This window comes from Ambystoma mexicanum, chromosome 8 (assembly GCF_040938575.1).
Source record: "Ambystoma mexicanum isolate Mex_15411 chromosome 8, UKY_AmexF1_1, whole genome shotgun sequence".
In the NCBI taxonomy this organism is placed as follows: Eukaryota; Metazoa; Chordata; class Amphibia; order Caudata; family Ambystomatidae; genus Ambystoma; species Ambystoma mexicanum.
The window spans coordinates 1,281,812,944-1,281,833,885 of record NC_090929.1 but is presented as its reverse complement, the minus strand read 5'-3'; the positions used below and the strand labels follow the sequence as shown (position 1 = coordinate 1,281,833,885).

Sequence of the window (20,942 nt, the reverse complement as noted above, 5' to 3'; positions counted from 1 at the left end):
CTGCTTTAGAAGACTCAATGACAACAGATATTGGATTAGTTGAATTTGTGAACAATGTGATCTGACTGAAGCAAGATCATATATTCAGTTGGGTGTTGTATTAAACACATTATGGCTAGTTCGAACGGCATTTTTCAATTTGGGTTTTATATTGAGTCAAGATTCACCTGTTCATAATAAGGTGGAGAAAACACCTGATCCCCCGAGAGTGAAAATATATGGGGATAAGAGAAATTAGCAATCAAGTACTTCAGTAACAGCCATACAAAAAAGATGGCAGGACCGAAATAATGAGGTTAGATCATAACAACCCCTGTTGTCCGAGTTAATTAGCCTAATCTCATAGAATACAAGAGGGTATAAACACTTTATTAATACCAAGAGTGAAGATCTTCTTAAATATGATATCATAGTATTCCAAGAGACTTGGCCTTGCACAACACCCATATGGGATCTCTATAACATGTATGTGGTTCCTGCGATTGAGGCTCTGTAGGGGTGTCCAATGGTGGGCCTGATGATGGCTTTTCAGAAAGACCAACAACTAGAAATTCAATGGCATTTATCACCATCCCCATGTTTCCAAGTTGTCAAAATTCTTAGAGGTGAGAGTTCCTTCACCATTGTTAACATCTACTGGGACAAAAAACATCTGTCCTCTGATGAATGTTTTTAACATTTGAATAATATGCTTGACATTTTGCTCCTGGATGACTCTATCACCCATACATTTATTATGGGTGATGTAAGCCTCCACCTCTTGTCAAAGGGGAATCCTGTTAGAACTTTGGATTAATATCGTTGTTCTACGATAATGGCAGACATGAACTATGCCATGCTGAATGGATTTACTCAAGGGGACAATCCCCTGCAAACAACATGGCATTGTGATGGCCACTATGCGATATTGGATTACATCTATGTTAACCTCCAGTTTCTGAGTTAAGTAACATCATTTAGTGTAAAATCTAAAATAATGAGTGACCATAGTAAGTTATGTATAACTTGTGAATGGCCTATGGTACGAACAAAGTTAAGTAATCATCATATGGCAAATTTAACAGTTAACAACACTGGAAACTGAATAAAATGGTCTGAAGCAAAGTTAGTGTAATATAGACAAATGCTTAATGACATGTATCAAAAATCTAACAATTAAGATCGATCATGCTATGTTCAGGCCATGCAACTGTTTAAAGCAGGAGGGCTGCGTGGTCAACGGAGCAACAATGGTCATCTCCACACCTTTGATCATGAGGTAAAACTTTAAAAAAGTGAACTAAGGAAAATCATAAGGAAATTGACTTATGTATCCTCAGTGGATAAATATGCTCAGATAAAACAACTTAAAAATGCCTGTAAAAGATGGCAAAAAGGAAGACGTGCAATACAATATCAGCATGATGGAGAATCCATGATGAAGCAGATTATTATGAAGTCTTCCGGAGGAATTTGGGTGCTACTTAACAGTAGCTGCTATAAACATCACACAGTACAAATTAATCCTATCCCAGAACAACTGTGGAGAACCCATTTTGGCAATGCATATCGGACACCCTTTCCTGATTTATGTTATAACTTGAATGAAATAACTGGCGATCATGATGTGAATTTCGACATCGATGATATTCATCATTGTATTTCAAAGTTGAGTACTTCCCGGGCATCAGGTCCAGATGGGCTTCATAACTCAATGTTAAACAAAAATGCCGACATTTGGGTGCATATATTGTATTTAACATTTAAGAAGATCATGGCAACTGGAAATATTCCATTATCTTGGAAAACATCCATAATTTTGCCCATATTTAAAAAGGGAGATCGAGCAGATCCGGTCTCATAGAGACCAATTGCACTTTGGGATTGTCCGGAAAACATTTTTGCTCGTATCATTTTGGCAAAGTTTAACAAATGGTTAGATATTATGAACCATAGGAATCCATTTCAAACTGAGTTTCTGCCAGGTCTGGGCACGGCCATTAATCTTAGAACTTTGAATGCCATCATACAACAGGGAAGACAACATAAGAAAGCCATATATATGGCGTTTGTTGACTTCAGATTGGCTTTCGATCTTCTCCCAAGGGAATTGCTGTATACAAAGTTATTAGATTTAGATACCAATACATCCATTCAAGTACGATTAAGGAATGATAGGTTGTTATCAGATCCAATAGAAACAATTTGGGGATTGAAGTAGGGGTGCTTGTTGGCCTCTGCCCCATTTAATTTTTTTATATCGGGCATATTGGACATAGGGAGAAGCTTCATGGGTATGATTACTTACCCGCCAAAATTGCATGGGACCGTAATTAATTGGCTTCTTTATGCTGACGATATGGTGCTCATAACAAAAACACCATTAGGGCTGAGAATACTGTTGAATGCATTAGATAACTATGCCATAAAAAATTGCATTAGCATTAACATCAAGTTGGCACAAGTTATCCAATTTGGCTTAAAAGGTCAAAAATGCTATCAATGGCAACTGCAGAATATAAATTTACAGACTGTGAACTCATACATATATTTGGGAATCTGTGAATAACCATCTATCTGATAAGCCATATGAGGATCACTTGCAAATTAAACACTACAGCTTTATCTCAAATGAGAATTATAAAATAAAAATATTGTAAATTCACAATAGATCCTTTTATAGTTTACTATAAACAAAAGCTTGTTCCCACTATTTTGTATGGTTCAGAGACAACGAAATGTCACATTTATGTATATTGGTCAAAATATGAAAGCGTCTATTGGATAAAATCACTAATGATTCCAATGTCTGAATCACTGGCTGTACTTAGACATGAATTGGGCCTCATTTCACTGTATGCGATATACAAATGGAAAATATGCCAATTGTTTAGGAAGTGTGTAGTGAAGGAAAGTAGCAATGGTTTCCTTATGATCATATCAAAATATTTGCTTTCAGCTGAGGATGATTTTGCAAAAACTTGGCGCAATGCTGCCCAAAAAATGTATGCATGGAGCGGACATAACAGAAAAACTGTTAATTGAAAATCCAAATAAGGCTAAATTTAAATTATGGAAATCCGATGGATTAAAACAAGAAGTGCTGTATGAAAATACATAAATTCAGCCAAAATCCATTTGCCCTTAAAATTCAGGGGGAGGTCGAAACATACTTACATCGGTCTCCAAATCCTGGTCATCGTGCAGAGTTTTGAGGTTCATGCATTGCGACACTGCTGCCTGAAGTTACACTTTTGCCATATATTATGAGTAGTGCTACTCAGGCGGACACAGCCTAGCACTGCCACAGCACTGAGCAGAATGTGGCTGAGCCATTTTTGCATTTAATTCAAAATGTGCATATAGCCATGGCAAGGAATAGAATGTCAAATTATTGAATTAGAGCAAAATTTAGGAAACATCGCATCATCAAATGTATTCCTCTTGTTCCAGAGTTGTACACATGTTATAGCTGTACGCAGTGGCTCTCTGTTGTTAATGGAGGACGGAGAGACTCACGTGGCAAACTTGTGATTGGCATGATCAGAGATTTTTCTTAACAATTTAAGACTTGCATATTTTTGAAGGGCTACCTGAATTTACATTACACTTCTCTCTCTTTGTTCTATTTATCCGCCATGGAATAGTACAATGAATAATAATTGTGTGCGTTGTCACATTTGTCTGTCTGGAGTTATAGTGCCATCAGGTTATTAAGTTTCCCTCCTTACATTTTGTTTGATGACATACTCCTTGTTGATTTCTTCAAAATGTTTCTAGGTGTTTTTGAAAAGTGACAGCTTGTGTTTAATGGAGGGAGATCGATTTAAAATACTACCTACAATTCCTTCAGCCCACATACTGGCAATGCACGTCCAACAGCTTGAAACCGGAGGCTTCACAATGACGAATGGAGCTTACAAGTGGTCCAAACTCAGGTATCTATCTTTTTGAAAAATTGCAGCATATTGTATGAGTAGTCAACCGCTGCCAGAAAGCATCGTTTCTGGACCTTTTACAGGTGAAAACATATTGGTTGTTTGACAGGAACATGAGAGAAACCGACATGCTAGATTGTACCACCTTTTAATCATGTACATGACCACAGAGAGATCCTTAGTGACCTCTCAGCCAATAAGAATGCTCAAAAGACAGATAATCGTTACTGATGTCTACTGCATTCCAAACCTTGTAACTTCAGAGGCAGACAGGGAAACAAGAGAACGCATTTCTCTGCATTCAAGAAACACGAATAACATTTTCCAAAAAGATTCCGTTCACTGCACTTTCAATGTGACAAACATCATTTAATTTCACACTTCAAAGTGGAAGCTAAAAAAGGAACAATGCTTTAATTTCCCTTTAGAGAAATCAATATATTTTATTTTATACATATATACATAATGCATGCACATACTAAAACTGTTCCATCTCAGCCAACCTTACAATTAAAATGCTTACCATATGAAGACTATCGGCCAGATTCTCAAAAAGTAGAGCAAATGAAAGGAGAACAGAGCATGAGCTTGTTTCATTTGCACTACTTTCAGAAATGATCAGGTCACCTTATTCTCGAAGTTCATTTCAGGAGGGGATAGACAGTAGCGCAAAGATGTGCTTTCCGTACCCTTGCATACATTCATTTATGACAGGCTCCCAGAGATCACATGGTTGCTAGGTTTGGAGGAGCCCTTTTCGCTGAGAAGGGCTATTAAAAGACTTCTCTCATGATTTTCACATCCCACAGGCACAGGGGGTTGACCCTCATTTCCGTGCATTTAAAAGCACATCCCATTTGAGATGCACTTTTAAATGTGCTGAACTGCCCCATTATTTGCGCAAATGCGCAAAGGGGTACAAATGTGCATTCAGATGCATTTTGTGATGTGGGCTGCTCTTTATTTTGCACAAATGAGGTGGTCATCACTTGCCACCAAAAACGTTTTGAGAATCTGGTCCAATCTTCTTGTTCAAATATTAGAAAAAAACACATTTCATTTACTAATACTTTTTTGTGTTTATTCTCTTTTAAATTAATTGTTTTGCTTCAACAATTAAACTCCAAAAACAATATTTTATACACACTGGGCCTCATTCCGAATATGGAGGTAGCAATGCTTCTTTTAGCGGCATGGCTACCTCCATACCGGGTACCTTGAATGGGGAAATACCGGGCCATTCCGACCTTGGAGGGCCCGGTATTACCCCATTCAAATAACCCAGACCCGGTACATCCCCATTTGAGCCCCCAATGGGGCTCAATGGGAATGGGGAGGATGCTAACAACGGGCCCGTTAATGACGGGCCCGTTGTTAGCATCCTGCTCTGCTCGCGGGACCTGCTAAGGACGCCTGGTTTTACCAGGCGTCCTTAGCAGAACCCAGGAGCAGACCTTGTAATGAGGCGGTAGGCGGTTAACGGCGCCGGCAGCTCTCCCGGCGTGTGAACCCCTTACCGCCAGGGTCGTAATGAGGCCCACTATGTGATAAAAGCCTTATTGAACTCAGTAAGTGTTGTTATCATTCATGGGTATTGACCCTCTGTTAACTTATGGCCCTTGTGAAAAATGGGTGGGTCATTGTCCCAGGAGAATGACCCCTCCCTCACTCTAGGGCTATATTATTGAATGTCACATAATAGTATAGAATTCTATATTGCCAATTTTTTCAATTTATTGAGGCACGAGTAAATGTTATGTTATGTTATTTGGCATTTATATAGCGCTCTATATATCATTGGTATGACCTCAAAGCGCTGGTGGGTTGAACGCCCTCGGGGGCTGTAGTCCAGGTCAGTCAAGAGAGTAAGGTGTCATTGGGTGCTTGGGTGCACCGATTATGTGCGCATCTGATGCGATTGCCATATGGTAGCCGCATTCTAGCATTAGGTGTGGTTGTATTTGATATCAGTTGAATGTGAGCAGTCTGGAGGTTGGTCACCAACACAGGGATCTGGCTGTGTTAGGCCTGTGTAAAACGCTTATGTATGCAGCTAGACCAATTTTGTTGGGGTATAGCTGTGTTTAATCAGTATGTTTAGGTGTTCATGAAGTATTGTTTGTATGTGAGAAGCTAGGCCGAGGGGTATAGCTGTACTCTATTGTGTGTTGGTGTAGAGAGTGAGCATAGTGATAGGAGAGGTGAGTGTCTGGGTAGATGTTTTGATCTAACAAGCGCACTATTCTGAATTTCAGTTGCATGTTTGCGATTGCTGCATTCAGAGTAAACGTATTAGTGACTTAATTGTTGCATTCAGTGACTTCATTGTTCGGGATCTCTTTGAACATTTGTCTGCCAGTTGCAAGGTCTCAGCAGCCTTAGAGGACTTAATCAGCATTATGGAAAGAGACAGGTTTCTAGAGCTTTGCAGAAGCCATGTAGTCTTGTGTCTGGCGTATACGTGGGGGGAGTGAGTTCCACAGAGATGGGGCCATGGTTGAGAAGATGGATCCTCCGATCCTGACAGAATTAGAGGTTGGAATCACTACAAAGAGGGCAGTGTGCTAGATGGGAGGTAGAGTATTATCTTCTCTTGTCGGTACATTGGGCAGGTCTTGTGCACTGCTCGGTGGGTAATGCAGAGGTGGCCCTTCGTCCGACTGGGCCCTTCGTCCGACTGGGAGCCAGTGGAGGGTTTCGGAGAGAGGGTGAGATGTGGTCTCTCTGTCCCAGGGTGAGGATGAGTTTGACTGCAGCGTTTTGGGCTCTTTGGAGTTTGTTGAGTTGGTATGCCGGTGCTCCCAGGTATAAGGAGTTGGCATAGTCCAGTCTTGATATAAAAATAGACATAACAGCAGCAAATCTGTGCGGATAGTAGAGGTAAGGAAAAATGGTTCTAAGAAGTTTGAGGTGGTAGTTACAGCATTTTGAAACATTATTGATCTGACGCGAGAGGGTTAGGCCCTGAGTCCATGGTGCAGTCTAGGTTTCTGACTGTATTGGAGGGAGGGGGTGGGTGTCGGCCGAGGGAGGGGGGCCATGGGAGCAGTTGTGGGGGAAGGGCAGTATTGCCACACACCATGATTTCAGTTTTATCAGGGTTCAGAAGGAGGTGGTTGCTTGTCATCCATCGGTCAATATCACAGAGACAAGCTTCAAGGTCTGGGCGTGGGTTAGTGCTTGTCTTGGGGATTCTTAGGATCATTTGGGTATCGTCAGTTTAGTTGTAACAGGAGAGGTTGCACACACTGATGATTCCTGGTACAGTGGCCAGATAGAGGTTGAAAAGGAGAGCAAAGAGGCATGCGCCTTGGGGTACTTCAGTGTTCACAGCACGAGCAGTATGGACAAAAGGGGCGAGGAAGGCGATTTATTTCCTGTTGCTGAGGAAAGAGGCAATCCATTTGAGTGCCAAGCTATGAATTCCTAGGGAATGGAGGCGGTCAAGGAGGATTGAATGGTTAACAGTGTCAAAGGCTGCTGTGAGATCGAGGGGAATCAGCGCTGCACAAACCTCAGATCTGCTGTGACCTTGAGATCATCCCAGATCGAGATCAGAGTGCTTTCTGTTCCATGTCAGGGTCTAAAGCTTGATTGTGCGGGGTCAAGGAGTTTGTTGGATTCTACCAAGGAGTTGAGCTGGGAGTATGCAGTCCGGTCAATGAGTTTCACGAGAAATCTGGTGTTGGAGATTGGCCTGTAATTCTTAGGGTAAAGGGAGTCGAGGGATGCCTTTTTTAGAAGTGGCTTGGTGTGAATCCATGCAATATTAACAATTCTCAAAGAGTGTGACACAAGATAATAATTGGCAGTACTAAATGATGTATTAGTAAAGATCACATCTAACCACACAATGGTTTTAAAACAGTAAGTCAGGCACTACTTAAATCACACCAGTAAAAGTGGAGCTTAAACACGATGTAGTGGAGGGAGGAGAAGCACTAATTGTATTAGGTGTTTTTTAGAAAAATAATCTATCAGGCTCACCTTGATTTCTGTAAGGATTGCACAATATGAATTCCAGAAAGATGTCTTCTTTTCTACCTTGCAAAGAACATGTTAGGTAAGTAATGATTATTAGTATTATTATGACTGTGACACAAATGATCAACCTCAGAAGAAGGAAGAGCTTATGTAAACCTGCCATCTTTTGAGCACATGTGCTGCATTCTACACACACATGTCGGTACAAGAGTTTAACTGGCTACACCATCTTACCTCTCTGAACCTTAAAGAAACACCTGAAGCAACACTTCCTGAACCTGGAATAAGGTCAATTCCTGGAAAACCTTGCATCATAGAGCTTCTCCCTCTTGGAGCCACTCACATAAGAAAGGCCTGAGTGGTTATTATAGCAGAATTAAAATACTGCAAATGTCGGCTGAAAGAAGTTGTTGCTGAGATGAGAACAGAGCTGCAAATAGTTCACACAATATCTAAAGTAGTCCTGTCATATAAAGTGTGAAGGAATTCTTGGGTTTGGGCCTAGTAGTAGTATTGCAGATCGTCTTCATAATTGGAATATTCGCTCTATGTATTGAACTTTAAAATGGTTAGTTACAACTCCACTGCAGCTGGTGCCTACCAGTATTACTACCAGGAGGCAGTAGGCTATCAGGAGACAGTTTAGTTTGACCCCCATCTTTAGGGTGGGGCATCTGTGAGTGATACCATCTGCCTATGTATGTATCACCAAAGTATTGTGTCATTTGTTAACAGGAGCGCTGCACCCATTTCTCCACATCATTGAGAGAATGTAACCAAGTGAATGTTGGCCACAGCTCCTGTGTTTATGTAAGCTGAGGATCCCTATTCCAGCAACATCTTAGCCCACACAGAGGGGGAGTGAATGAATGGCCATGTCCTGAAGCAGTATTTTGAATGTTTGACCCTAAACCTTATGTATACACATGGGCCTACAAGGAAACTAGAATAGGTTCTTACTGGTAAACCCTATTTTGCAAAAGAAGAAGGTAGGGTAATTGATACATGTCAGAAATTGTGTATAAGTAAAGGCACAGAGGGGGGAAACACAACCATGGCACAAAGGTTGTAAAGTATTAAAGACAGAAACTAAGTATCCTATTGGTAACGATACTCCCGTCCCCTGCACTCCATCTAACTGATAACAGTCAAATATTAAGATCTTCAAAACATTTAATATCATTTTTGAACAACACTACTTCGTTTTGTTAGATGTTAATATATTAAAAAATAAAAACTGTTTTGTATAAACAAACAAATAATCATTTGTTCAGTTCAATATAATCTTGAGATCCATGGCTCACCACACTTCGTGACCACATCCCTTCATCAGGAGCAACATTCACAAAACCTATTAATATATGGATTAAAGAAAAGCAAAAAGGTTTTAGGTAAATATGAGTACTCGTATCAGAATGTTAAACATTTAACCTGTGTAATATTAAATCAAATTACCTTAGCGTAAGTAGAACATTTCAAAATCCCAACATAGTTGAATAATTCTAGTAAAATCTGAAGAGGTAAAACATATGTAATAATGGTAAGATTTGAGGACTTCTAATATATTTGAATGATGTCAAAGTAACTTATAGTTGGTCAAAATCAATACTGTTTAAGTGCAGAGGCCTTCAAACTGTAAGGTGTTCTTAGCACCACTTTTTAGATCTGTGAATGTAAGGAAATTCCATAGTTTGTGGGATTCTACTTATACTTTTAGTAGTAGGTAGTATTTATTTTGACATTTGTAAAGTGCACCTAACCCTGAGGCATCTATGCACTGTTTTTTTTAGGTATAGTTAACAGTTCTGTTCAGAGTAAAGTGTACGGTTAAACGGTTCTGGGAGAGTAGATATTCCAGGCGGATTTCTGTGTGAGTGTTACTTTAGCCGTTCTTGTGTGAAAAGCCAGGTTTTCAGGACCCAAAGGAAGATTCAGATCTTAGTGAAGAAGGTAGAGTATTCCAGTGTTTGGCAGCTACCGTTGGGAAGCTGCTGCCCCCTGCTTTCTGTAGTTAGAATCCAGGTATAGTGAGTAAATGCGAGTGGGCTGAGCGCGTGGGTCTGTTGGATTGGTTTTTGGTGAATTTGTTGGCTAAGTACTTAGGAGCTGATTTGGATAGACGTGTGTGTCAAGGAGTGGGTTTTGAATAAGATTTGATTGTGGACCTGCAACCAGTGGGCATTCCGTCTCACCATGGTAATGTGATTACTTTTTGGAATGTTAAGGACTGCTCTTAGAGCATTGTTTTGCATCACCTGACGTTTTTTATATTGCGGCTATTAGTAACTGCGTAGAGGGTTTTGCAATAGTATAATCTGGATAAGGTAAGAGCTCTAGCCAATGTAATACAGCTGTCTGGTGACAGGAAATGTCTACAGTCATTGATGAGCTTTGAGATGTAAGGTGCCGCAGATGCCATGGCATTGACTTGCCTGTTTAAGGTGAGAGCTGAATCAAGATAAATCCCCAAGGTTTTTACTTCCTTGGAGACGTTGATGGAAATCACATCAATGGCAAAGAATTTGAAGGAGTCGCATAGTTTATTTGGACGTTTTTTTGAGTCTATTAGTAGCAATTCTGTTTTTTCATCGTTTAAACACAGGCTATGTTGGGTCATCCAAGCCTGTATGGTTTGGTACATTTCGTTTAGTGATTTTGAGTCTGAGTCATATGTGCTGCCTGTAATGGGAATGAGGATTTGGGTATCGTCTGCATAGTTTGTGTAGGTGACACCCAAGTCATCAAGAACGTTGAATAGAGATTTGGTGAAAATATTGTAGAGTGTGGGTGAGACGCAGGAGCCTTGGGGAACTCCAAAGGTGACTGGGGCTGGCAGTGCTGCTGCGGTAGGGGAGAAGTCCCTCATAGTTCTGTTGGTTAGGAAGCACTGTATCCACTGCATGGCTTTGCAGAGTATATTGTGATTGTCTAAATCAAAGGCTGCTGAGAGGTCTAGCAAGAGGAGGAGTGCTAAATTGCTGTTATCTTTGAACTCGTCCGTTTGTATTTTTAGGTCCAGGAGGGCTGATTCAGTGCCATGCCCTGGACGGAAGCCTGATTGGCAAAGGCCTAGGAGGTTGTTGACTTCCAGATGGTTTTGTATTTGCAGATTAGCTGCTCTGTCCAATATTTTGTGGAGGAGAGGTACTGTTGTAATGGGGCGGTAGTTAGTAGGGATGTTAGGATCTAAGGTAGATTTCTTCAGTAAAGGGAGGAACCACGCATCTTTGAGGTTAGTTGGGCCAGTGCTCGTTTCAAATGAGGCATTGATTAGGGTTGTGATGAAGGGAGTATGTTTGTCAGCGCAGTCTTTAATGAGCGAGGCCGGGCAGATGTCACCTTGACACCTGGAAGGTTTGAGGCTTGTGATCATTTTCAAGACTTCTGTTGTTGAGACTGGGCCGAATTCAAATTGTATATTGAGGTTCTGGTGTGTATATACAGGAGTCTGCTGTGTTTGGCAGGGTGTTAAGTTATTCTTTTTTAATTCGATTTTCAATTGTAGTAGGGCGATTTTGTCAAGAAAGGCTTTTTGTCTATCTGTGCACCAGGCAGTGTCTTTAAGACGCAATTCTTGCGGTGGCACTGGCGATTTGAGTTCTGGTAGAATGGTGAAGAGCTCCTTTGTGCCAGAGTTAGCTTTGGCAATTCTCTCGTTATAAGTGGTACTCTTGGTTTGGAAGATTGCCTGTTTATAATTTTTGGAGGCGACAATAAAGATTTCTTTTTTGGATTCAGTGGGGTCTTTTTTCTAGTTGGTCTCAGCCGTTCTCTTGGGGCTGCGCATAGTTTTGAGGTTTTGGGTGTACCAGGAGTTTCCTAGTGGGCTAGTGGTTTAGCTTTGCGCATGCTCAGTGGCGCTACTTTGTTAATGGCATCTAGGAGAGTTTCATTATATACCTCTACCATGGTGGAAGGGTCATTGACAAAGTTGTCCAGGTATTCAATAATAGGGTGCATCAAAGGTAGTCGTTTCTCTGCTGTGATGTTTCATGTATTTCTAGATTGGGCTGCTGGTGCTTGGGGAGTGGATGTATCTGCAGAGAAGTTCTTCAGGATGCTGAAGTAGATGACATGATGATCAAACCAAGGACATGGGATGTTGGAGAGGATGTTAGTGTTGCAGCCAGCCAGTCGAGGGTTTGACCTTTCATACGTGTGGAGTTAATAATGTGGTGTGAGAAGCGTAATGCTTCAATAGTATTGGTGGGGGCGAGGGCATTGTCGTTGGTAGGGTCGTTGAGTCCCAGATTTAAATCTCCTAGCAGTATAATTTGTGAGCATGGCTTGGTGTCCACTGAAATGAATTGTGCAACATCTTCCTTGAAGGAAAGTACCAGGCCTGGGGATCTGTATGTGAGGTTTATGGTCATGGTGACTGAGGAGGTTAACAACATTTTGATGGATAGTAGTTTTGGAATGATTGGTTAGGGATTTCCCTTATGAGGAGTTGGTTCTTAGCAATGAATGGTGCTCCTCCTTCTTTGGAGACCTGTCTGTCTGTCCTGAAGATAGTGTAGCTTTCAGGGGTGGCAAGGGAGAGTGCCAGGCCAGCTGCTGCATGGAGCCATGTTTTGCTGATGGCTAGGAAGCCTAGATTGTTTGTAGTGATAAGGTCTGCAATAGCTACAGCATGTGCCAGGAGTGACCTTGCGTTAATGAGTGCAACCTTGAGCATGGTTGCTTCCAAGTTGGCTTGGTCTGTGGGGGCTGGATTGACCTCTGTGCTTGATTGGTGTGCCAGAGCTAGTGGGATTGATGTGCTTGAAGTTGAGTTTGAAACTGGGGTAGTAGGTTTCGGTAGAAGAGTAGTGTGGGCATTGGATTTCGGGAGACCCAGGACAGAGGTGTTCAGATCATTGGTAGCATTGGTGGAGTCATGTGTAGTATCATTCAGGTTACATCTAGTAGCAGTTATGTCGTGGATGGAGTCCTTCGAGTTCAATGGGTGGCTGGCAAGGGTAGTTGATGTGATCTCAGGTTGGTGGGGAAGGTGGCTCTTGAGATGAGGTGTGCATTCCTCCAGTTGATTGATAGAGATGTAGTTTGCGGATGTTGCTGGACTGTAGCTAGTCGAGACATTAGTCTAGAATTCTGTGTGACCAATGGGCTGGGTTGACTAGGCCTAGGCATGAATTTGAATGTCGTGAGCTGAGGGACCAGGGAACAGAGTTGGCAGGGAAATAATTAAATTCCATGTCCAAAGGGAAAGCTGAGGAATTGGGTTGGGGTGCATAGGGGAGGAAATGTATTGGTGGGATAGTGTGAGAGTCTGGGAGGTTGATTGAAATTTTTAGAGTGAATGTGTGTTTGAGGTTGGGAGTGCCTTATTGAGGATGGATGGTGAAGCAGGTTGTTGGCTTCTGGCTGTCCATATCTTGGTGGGGCAAGGAAAGGGTGAGTCTGGGCTTAGTTATATGTTCGTGCATTGCGGCAATAGTCTGTGATGGCAACTGGGTGTGGCTTTTAGGTGCAACTGGGCAGATAGCTATGTGTAGTATGAAGATTAGGCGGCAGGTTTAGCTAGAGTAGATCAAGGGCACACAACTAAGTGTAAAATCAATTGATGGAACACATCTGGCTGCAATTAGTTAATGGGACACTTCTGAATGCAGTTGATCAATGGTGCACATTTAAGTGCATTTAATCCAGAGGACACAGCAAAATGGAGTTAGAGCAAACGGGCACTTCTAAATGCAATACTGTGATATCCCAGGCCTGGGTGAGGGAGCGAGCGCAGGTCGCGGCAATAACAGGCCGACACGGAGCGGTGCTGTAAACTTCCTTCTTTATTCGTGCCTCAACATTAACTAACTCGCCCCGCCCCTCCCGCGTCACTTCCCTTCTTTTTCCCGCCCAGGTCCTCCCGCCCCCGTCGTCCAGGATACGTCAACATGACATCTCCCCCCTTTTTAAACCGTTATCACACTCATCGCAACAGGCGATGATCTGGCAAGTCTCTAGTCCATTTCCTCGATCCACCGGCGAGGTCTGGTCCGGACTCGCTGTGGTCGTGTTAGCTCAGCCCTTGGTGACGGTCTGCTCACGGCCGTCTCAGCTTCTGGATCTTGATCCGATTCGTCGGCATCCCACGGATCCTCTCCTTGTTGATCACTGTATTCTTCCTCTGGTGGGGCCTGTACCCTGCCGCTCAGGCGTCTTGTTCCGGGCGGTGGGAGTTCCTTGAAGTGGAACGAGTTCCGGGTTATCGCTCCCGTGGAGCCTTGTGCAGTGATCATCGACCCCTTCCTCTGGGTAACGAGAAGAGGCTCTTCCCGAAATGCAGGCGTGTGCTTATGGGTCGAGGGTTGTCGAACGGCTACCACATCTCCTATGGTTATTTGGGATGTCTGGGCTCTTCGGCGGGCGTCGGTATATTCTTTCATTCTGTTCTTTGCTGCTTCATCCCGCTCTCGGACTTTCGCATCCATCGCCGGGCGTGGTGCACTTGTCTCTGCTTGGGGAATGCGGGTTTGAGGGTTGCGCCCAAACATGAGTTTGGCAGGGGTCTTCCCTGTGGTACTATGGGGCGTTCCCCGGTAGTCCCGCAGTAGTTGGTTGAGTACCTGTTCATATGGTTGTTCCGTGAGGCGAGCAATCTGCAAGGCCTGCATGAGATTGGCCATGAATCGTTCGATCATCCCGTTTGCTTGCGGCCAAAGCGGGGTCACCTTCCGATGTCGGAACCCCAAGTATTCCGCAAACCTGGCAAATTGATGTCCACAGAACGGGGCCCCGTTATCGGTCTTGAGTACTTTGGGCACTCCGTAGGCAGAGAAAATGTGGTCCAGTGCTGGGACGACGTGATGCGCGGCCGTGGACAAGATCATCTGTACTTCTGGGTATCGGGAGTACTCATCCATTACTGCGAGGACATACCTCCCCCCCTCGATGGGTCCAAAGAAGTCGGCGGCCACCGCTTCCCATATGTTCTGCGGAAGTTCGGACATTTGCAGTGGCTCCGGATGTCGGTTTGGGGTAATGATGCAGCAGGTGGGGCATGTTCTGAGGGCGGCCTCCACTCGGGCATCCATTCGTGGAAACCACACCTTTTTGGCGCAGCATGCGCTGTGTGGAGACAATGCCTCGGTGGGTCTCGTGTGCCAGGTTGATGACCTTCTCCCGCAGGTTGCTGGCATCACTAGCTTGCAGTCCTTGAGTAGGAGGTGGTCTTCTGATACGGCCAACTCTTCTTTCACGAGGAGAAGTCGTTCCACGTCTTCCCATGTTTGGCCCCCTGCCGCTTTTCCTCTCTCCTTAGCCCTTCTCCATTGTCCAGTTGTGAGGCCCTCACATATGATGCGGCATGCAGGGTCGTTTTCAGTTTCTCTTGCCAGTTCCTCTGTGTTAACCCCCTCCGGTGTGGTTTGATGAACCAGGTATCTGAGGTAGCGGTCCGCCACCGACGGTTCAGGTCTGCTCTCGTCCCTCGGTCTCCTCGACAGGAAGTCAGCCGGGTTTTCACCCTTCCCTGGTCTGTGAATGATGTTGAAAGCGTAATCCTGCAGGCGTAGCCCCCACCGGGCGATCCTAGGGGGCATCTTGGCTTGGGGATTGCCATAGAGAAACAGGAGCGCCTGGTGATCAGTGACCACCTGAAATGGCTTTCCATACAGGAATAAGTGGAAGTGTTCACATGCCCACACCACCGCTAGTCCTTCTTTTTCAGCCTGGGAGTAGGCTCGTTCAGTGGCGGATAAGCTGCGGCTGGCATAGGCAACCACGTGTCTCTGTTGTGGGTCTTTGGGATCAACTTGAGCCAGGATGGCCCCTAATCCCACTGGACTGGCGTCCACTGTTAGTTCTGTTCTCCGGTTGGGGTCGTAGTAGGCCATGTTTTCCGCTTTCGCAACCCTCTCCCTGATGGTTTCGAAATCTTCTTGACATGCACCGGTCCACTCAAATTTCTCGTTCTGGTGTGTTAGTTTCCGCAAGGGTTCACTGACCGAGGCAAAATCCTTGATGTACCTGCTGCAGTAGCTGGCTAGGCCTAGAAACGAGCGAAGTTCTGACACATTGAGTGGTGCAGCTGTGTCATTCAGGGCTGAGACTTTGTCCGGATCTGGGGTCATCCCCACCTCTGAGAACACGTGGCCAAAGAATTTTAGCGTGCTCTTCCGGAACTCGCACTTGTCCTTGTTGAGTGTGAGGTTTGCATCGTGTAGAGCTTTACACACCCTCATGAGGGTTTCATCATGGCTCTTTACGTCAGTCCCAAACACCAGAATGTCATCCGAGTAGTTGAGGCAGTTGGGAATGTGATTTATGATGTTATGGACCTCAGCTTGAAAGATCTCTGCGGCTGACGACACCCCAAAGCTCAGCCTTTTGTATCTGAATAACCCAACGTGGGTGACAAATGTGGTTATGTTGCGACTCTTGGGGTGTAAGACCAGCTGATGGTATCCCTTCTGGAGGTCTAGTTTTGAGAAAACCTTGGCTCCGTTTAGCAGATGTATCATGTCCGTTATGCGTGGCGCAGGGTATCTTTCCCTGCGGATTGCTTGGTTGGGACGTCTCATGTCGACGCACAACCTGATGGTTTCAGATCCCTTCTTCGGGACGGGGACGATGGGAGAAACCCAGGTGGTTGCTCCCGAGGCCTTTTCAATGATGTCCTGTTCCAGTAATTTCTTTAGCTCATCCTCCACCTTTTGTTGGATGTTGACAGGGATCCCTCGGTAGGGCTGAGCCACTGGGCGTATGGAGTCGTCTATGTGTAATTTTACTTGTCGGTTCTTGAGTTTTCCAACCCCTCTGAATATTTTCGGGTACAAGTTGTTGATCATGTCAATCGGGTCGATGTACTTGTGAACCATGATGTTGTATAAGATGTGCACCAGGCCCATATCTGCGGCGGCCTTGAAACTCAGGACACATCCGCTGTCCATTTCGTGGATTGGGACTTTCATCTCTTGGCCCTTGTATCGGCATAGCCCACTGAACCTTCCTACGCACTTGAGGGGAGTTTTCGCACCATAGGCGTAGATATCAACGGTGGCTGGCTGGAGCTTTGGTTTCGGGGTTAGTTCGGCGTACACCTGTTCACTCACCACGTTGACGGTGGCGCCAGTATCGATGAGGAATTCCGTTGGTCTTTCCTGCAGCTTGATGATGAGGGTGGGGCTATGAGCGGTGGCTGTGGGATTTCCTAACGCGTAAACATACGCCTTCCTTTTGTGATCACTCCCGGAAGTACTAGGGTCTGATTCTGTGGGGGATTGTTCGACTAGATAGCGAACGTGGCGTCTTGATCTTCTTTCGGGTTTGGCCCGTGTCACGAATCTTCTCCTTTCTCTCCGCTTTTGGCGGTCGTCGCCGGAGTCCTTCTCTCTCTGGTCACTTCCGGGTTGACTTGGAGGGTTGGAGGTGTTACTTTGGGTCGAGTGGGTGCCCGATGTTCCCCCATATCGATTCCTCGAGCGAGTGGTGCTGTCTCGGGGCCTCTCTCTCCCTCGATCCCTGAACAGTCTGCACACCGCTTTGAAATGGCCTTCTTCACCGCATGTGGTGCAGCGTTGTCCTACAGCCGGGCATGTCCCTTCGTGGGGATATTCGAATCCACACTTGTAGCAGAATAGTTCTTCTGTCTTTTTCTCTGGGTGTAGTTTGTTCAAATTTTCGCCCAATGGTGTGCTCCCGAAACTTTCTACTTGACTTTCTTGTCGATGGCTCTTTCGACCCTGGCCAGTGCCAGTATTTCCTCGAGCGTGCGGGACTTTTGGAGCAATTTCCTGCGGAATATTTGGGACTCGCACCCTGATATTATTTGCGACCTGAGGGCTTCAGTGTTCGAATAGTTTGCGAAGTCACAGTGCTTGAGTTTTGTGCGGAGTCGCATTACATACGCGTCCATGGTCTCCCCTTTTGCCTGCTTTGTGATGTGGAACAGGTGCCTTTCATAGTCGACATTGGTGTGAGGTGCGAAGTATGCTGCTAGGGCGTCCTTTAGTTTTTGTATGGAGTCTATGGAGTCCTGGGGCATCTCGTCTATGATGTCTCGGGTGGCGGAGCCGACCGCTAGCTTTAGGAGGCACACTTGCCTTGCATCCGCCACTGGCCCCGTGGCCCCCATGTACAGGTCAAAGTCTCGAATCCATTTGGTCCACCTGGGGCCCATGTTGCTCGTGTCCGTCACGTCAAAGGCTCCAGGCATCTGGGCGGCCAGTGTGTCCGGCAGTTGGTAGGGCACGTGATCTAGCATTTGGTCTAGGGGTGCTGGGGGCCCATTTCCTGCAGCTCCCGCACCTTGGTTTGCATCCTGATTAGACATGGTGCTGGGAGCGTGGCTTCCTTACGCTGGATTCCGCTGTCGTGGTGTGATGGCCGCCTTAGGAGGCACGAGCACCATCGATGAGCACCACGCCTGTTGAAGCGCTCTGGCGTGGGCCTGGCCCCTTGTGCTTGAGCCGGCACCGTATCCTGCCGCGTATCACTACGCGCACGTGCGCTCGCCTGCTTCTCCGTGCTCACCGTCGCGGCCCGGATCTTCTCTCCGTCCTGTCTGCCAGGTTCCTGTCAGGTTCCGCGACACCCCGATGCTGCGGCGACACCCCTCGCTTCTGGGCTGCTCGCTTCTGGGCTGCTGTGGGCGTCGGTCGGCGGGCGTTCTCGTCGCTGTTGCGTGCCGATGCACGGCGCTCGTCTCCGGGGACCCTGCCTCTCAGAATCCCACCTTCGTCGCCATTGTGATATCCCAGGCCTGGGTGAGGGAGCGAGCGCAGGTCGCGGCAATAACAGGCCGACACGGAGCGGTGCTGTAAACTTCCTTCTTTATTCGTGCCTCAACATTAACTAACTCGCCCCGCCCCTCCCGCGTCACTTCCCTTCTTTTTCCCGCCCGGGTCCCTCCCGCCCCCGTCGTCCAGAATACGTCAACATGACAAATACATCAGGGGGCACACCTAAATGCAACTATTTATAGGGGGACTTCTAAAAGCGGTTCATCAAGGGGGCACAGCAAAATGGAGTTAATCCAAAGGGGCCCTTCTAAATGCAGTACATCAAGGGGTCACTTCTGAATGCAGTTTATCAGGGGGCACAGCAAAATCCAGCTAATCAAGGGGCACACCAAAATGCAGTTAATGAAGTGTGCACAACAAAATGCAATTCAACAGGGGGCACTTCTAAAAGCAGTTCATCAAGGGGTTACAACAAAATGCAGTTCAATAGGGGGCACGTCTAGATGCAGTTCATCATGGGGCACAGCTAAATGCAGTTCATCAAGGGGGCACAACAAAATGCAATTCATCAGTGGGCACTTCTAGATGCAGTTCATCAGGTGGCAGAGCAAAATGCAATTTGAAAATGGCTCACAGCAGGTGCAGCGTTCACTGGTCGGGCTGGGCATAACAGGCATTCCGGATCTGCTTTTAATATAGGACAATGGGGGAAACTGGAGTACAGTCCAAGTGTATGTCTCTGGTCATTCCCATAAGCCTGAGACTAGTTTGTGTGTACAGATGGAGGCTGACTGTCAAGGAGACCTCATGTGTACTGGGGCATGTCAAGGGGGAGTATGCGGAAGTCCACACAATAGGTGTGTTTAGGTTGGTATTAAGGGATGGAGACAGTATTAGGCAGCGTGACCTTACCAGAGGAAGTTCTTCCGACTGACTTTCAGGCCGATGTGGAGCAGCTGGTTTCCTAGAGCTCGCAGCTCTGTCAGCCACGGACAGGCACAGACAGGAGCCTTACTGGCTTGGCCTTTGTGGTGTGGGCCGGCTACCACCTCTGGTGATCTGGATTGGTTGAAAAAGCATAGGGCTGCCCAATGAAAGAGGCAGCAACTGCACAGTCAGATGTTATCTCCCCACAAGGAGGTGGCAGACATTTTTAAATGTTATATATGTAGTATAGCACTTAATAGTAAATAAGGCTTACCTTCTGGTTTTAACATAAAGGTATAGCAGTAAATGTAAGTATCTTTCAGAAAAAAAGTGTGGATAAAGGAAGTTGTGACAAGTCAAGAGAGAGTCCAAATTCATCCTGACTGATCTCCATTTGGTGTGATGATCAGGATAAACCGATCTTACCTCAACTTTTGAGACTAAGGTTTATCTTTCAAGATTTCCTTCACTGATTCTAGATACTAACGCAGTGGGAGAGTTCTAGAAAATGCCTGCTTTATAAATATCACGTCATCAGCGTAGAACATGTGATGTCATATATTTGTATGATTTGACGACGTGATTTGTCATGACGTGTTACTGTTATCAATGTATGACCATGGACGACCTAAAACCCTATATATATGTATCTTGCACCTATCTGTATATTTATGTACTAGTATGTACATTTTGAGTATTGCATAGACAGTTGATGTAATAAGAAGTAGGAAGAAGATTATATGTGAATGTATTGATAGCCATAGTTATGATCAACATATATGTACGTTTAGAAAGGACTATTAAAAATGGAACTTGACACCATAACAAGTAAGAGCTTCCTCTAGGTGCCATTAATGGTGTAGCTAGAGAAGATAATAATGAAAACAACCATGGAAGAATTTAGTTATGGGAAGGAAACGTAATGCAAGATAAATTGTCATTATTACACACTTACAATCTATAGGATAGACAGTTGCATATGCATAGAATTACATTGTATATTGTGTATAATTGTACCATTAAAGTTGTTACTATAAACGTAACAGGATTGTAAAAACTGGTATAGGTCAAAATGTAACCTTTATGGCATTATATGTTCATTTAGACTGAAATGGCAAAACGGTACAGGACAGAGTGAAATATCTCAATGACAGAAAATTCTACATGAAAGGTGCATGTCTTGGTATAGAGCATAATCAAGACATTGTCATGAATCTGTTTCAATAGGATTGTAATACACAAAATCATAATTTAAAATTGTTCTTCACAACTTCCAATTTTGCTGTTAAATAGGGTTAAGCCACAATTCGTTCATATATATCTGTCCTGTTAGAAATACGGTGCTACAATTGTTGATATGAGTAGACCCTTTATAAAGTTAATACAGTTTACATTTCAAAGAAACACCCCAAAGCGAAAATAAAATCTTCAT

The 20,942-nt window shown here is 44.7% G+C and overlaps 1 protein-coding gene across 1 annotated transcript in view; it reads left to right on the top strand.

Moving 5' to 3' along the window:
• Positions 1–20,942, top strand: part of KNDC1 (kinase non-catalytic C-lobe domain containing 1) — an 895,433-nt gene that overhangs the window by 813,449 nt on the left and 61,042 nt on the right. Inside the window, exon 29 of the mRNA XM_069611402.1 lies at positions 3,760–3,917. Coding sequence (XP_069467503.1) covers positions 3,760–3,917 — 158 coding nt within the window. The remainder of the gene's footprint in view (positions 1–3,759; positions 3,918–20,942) is intronic.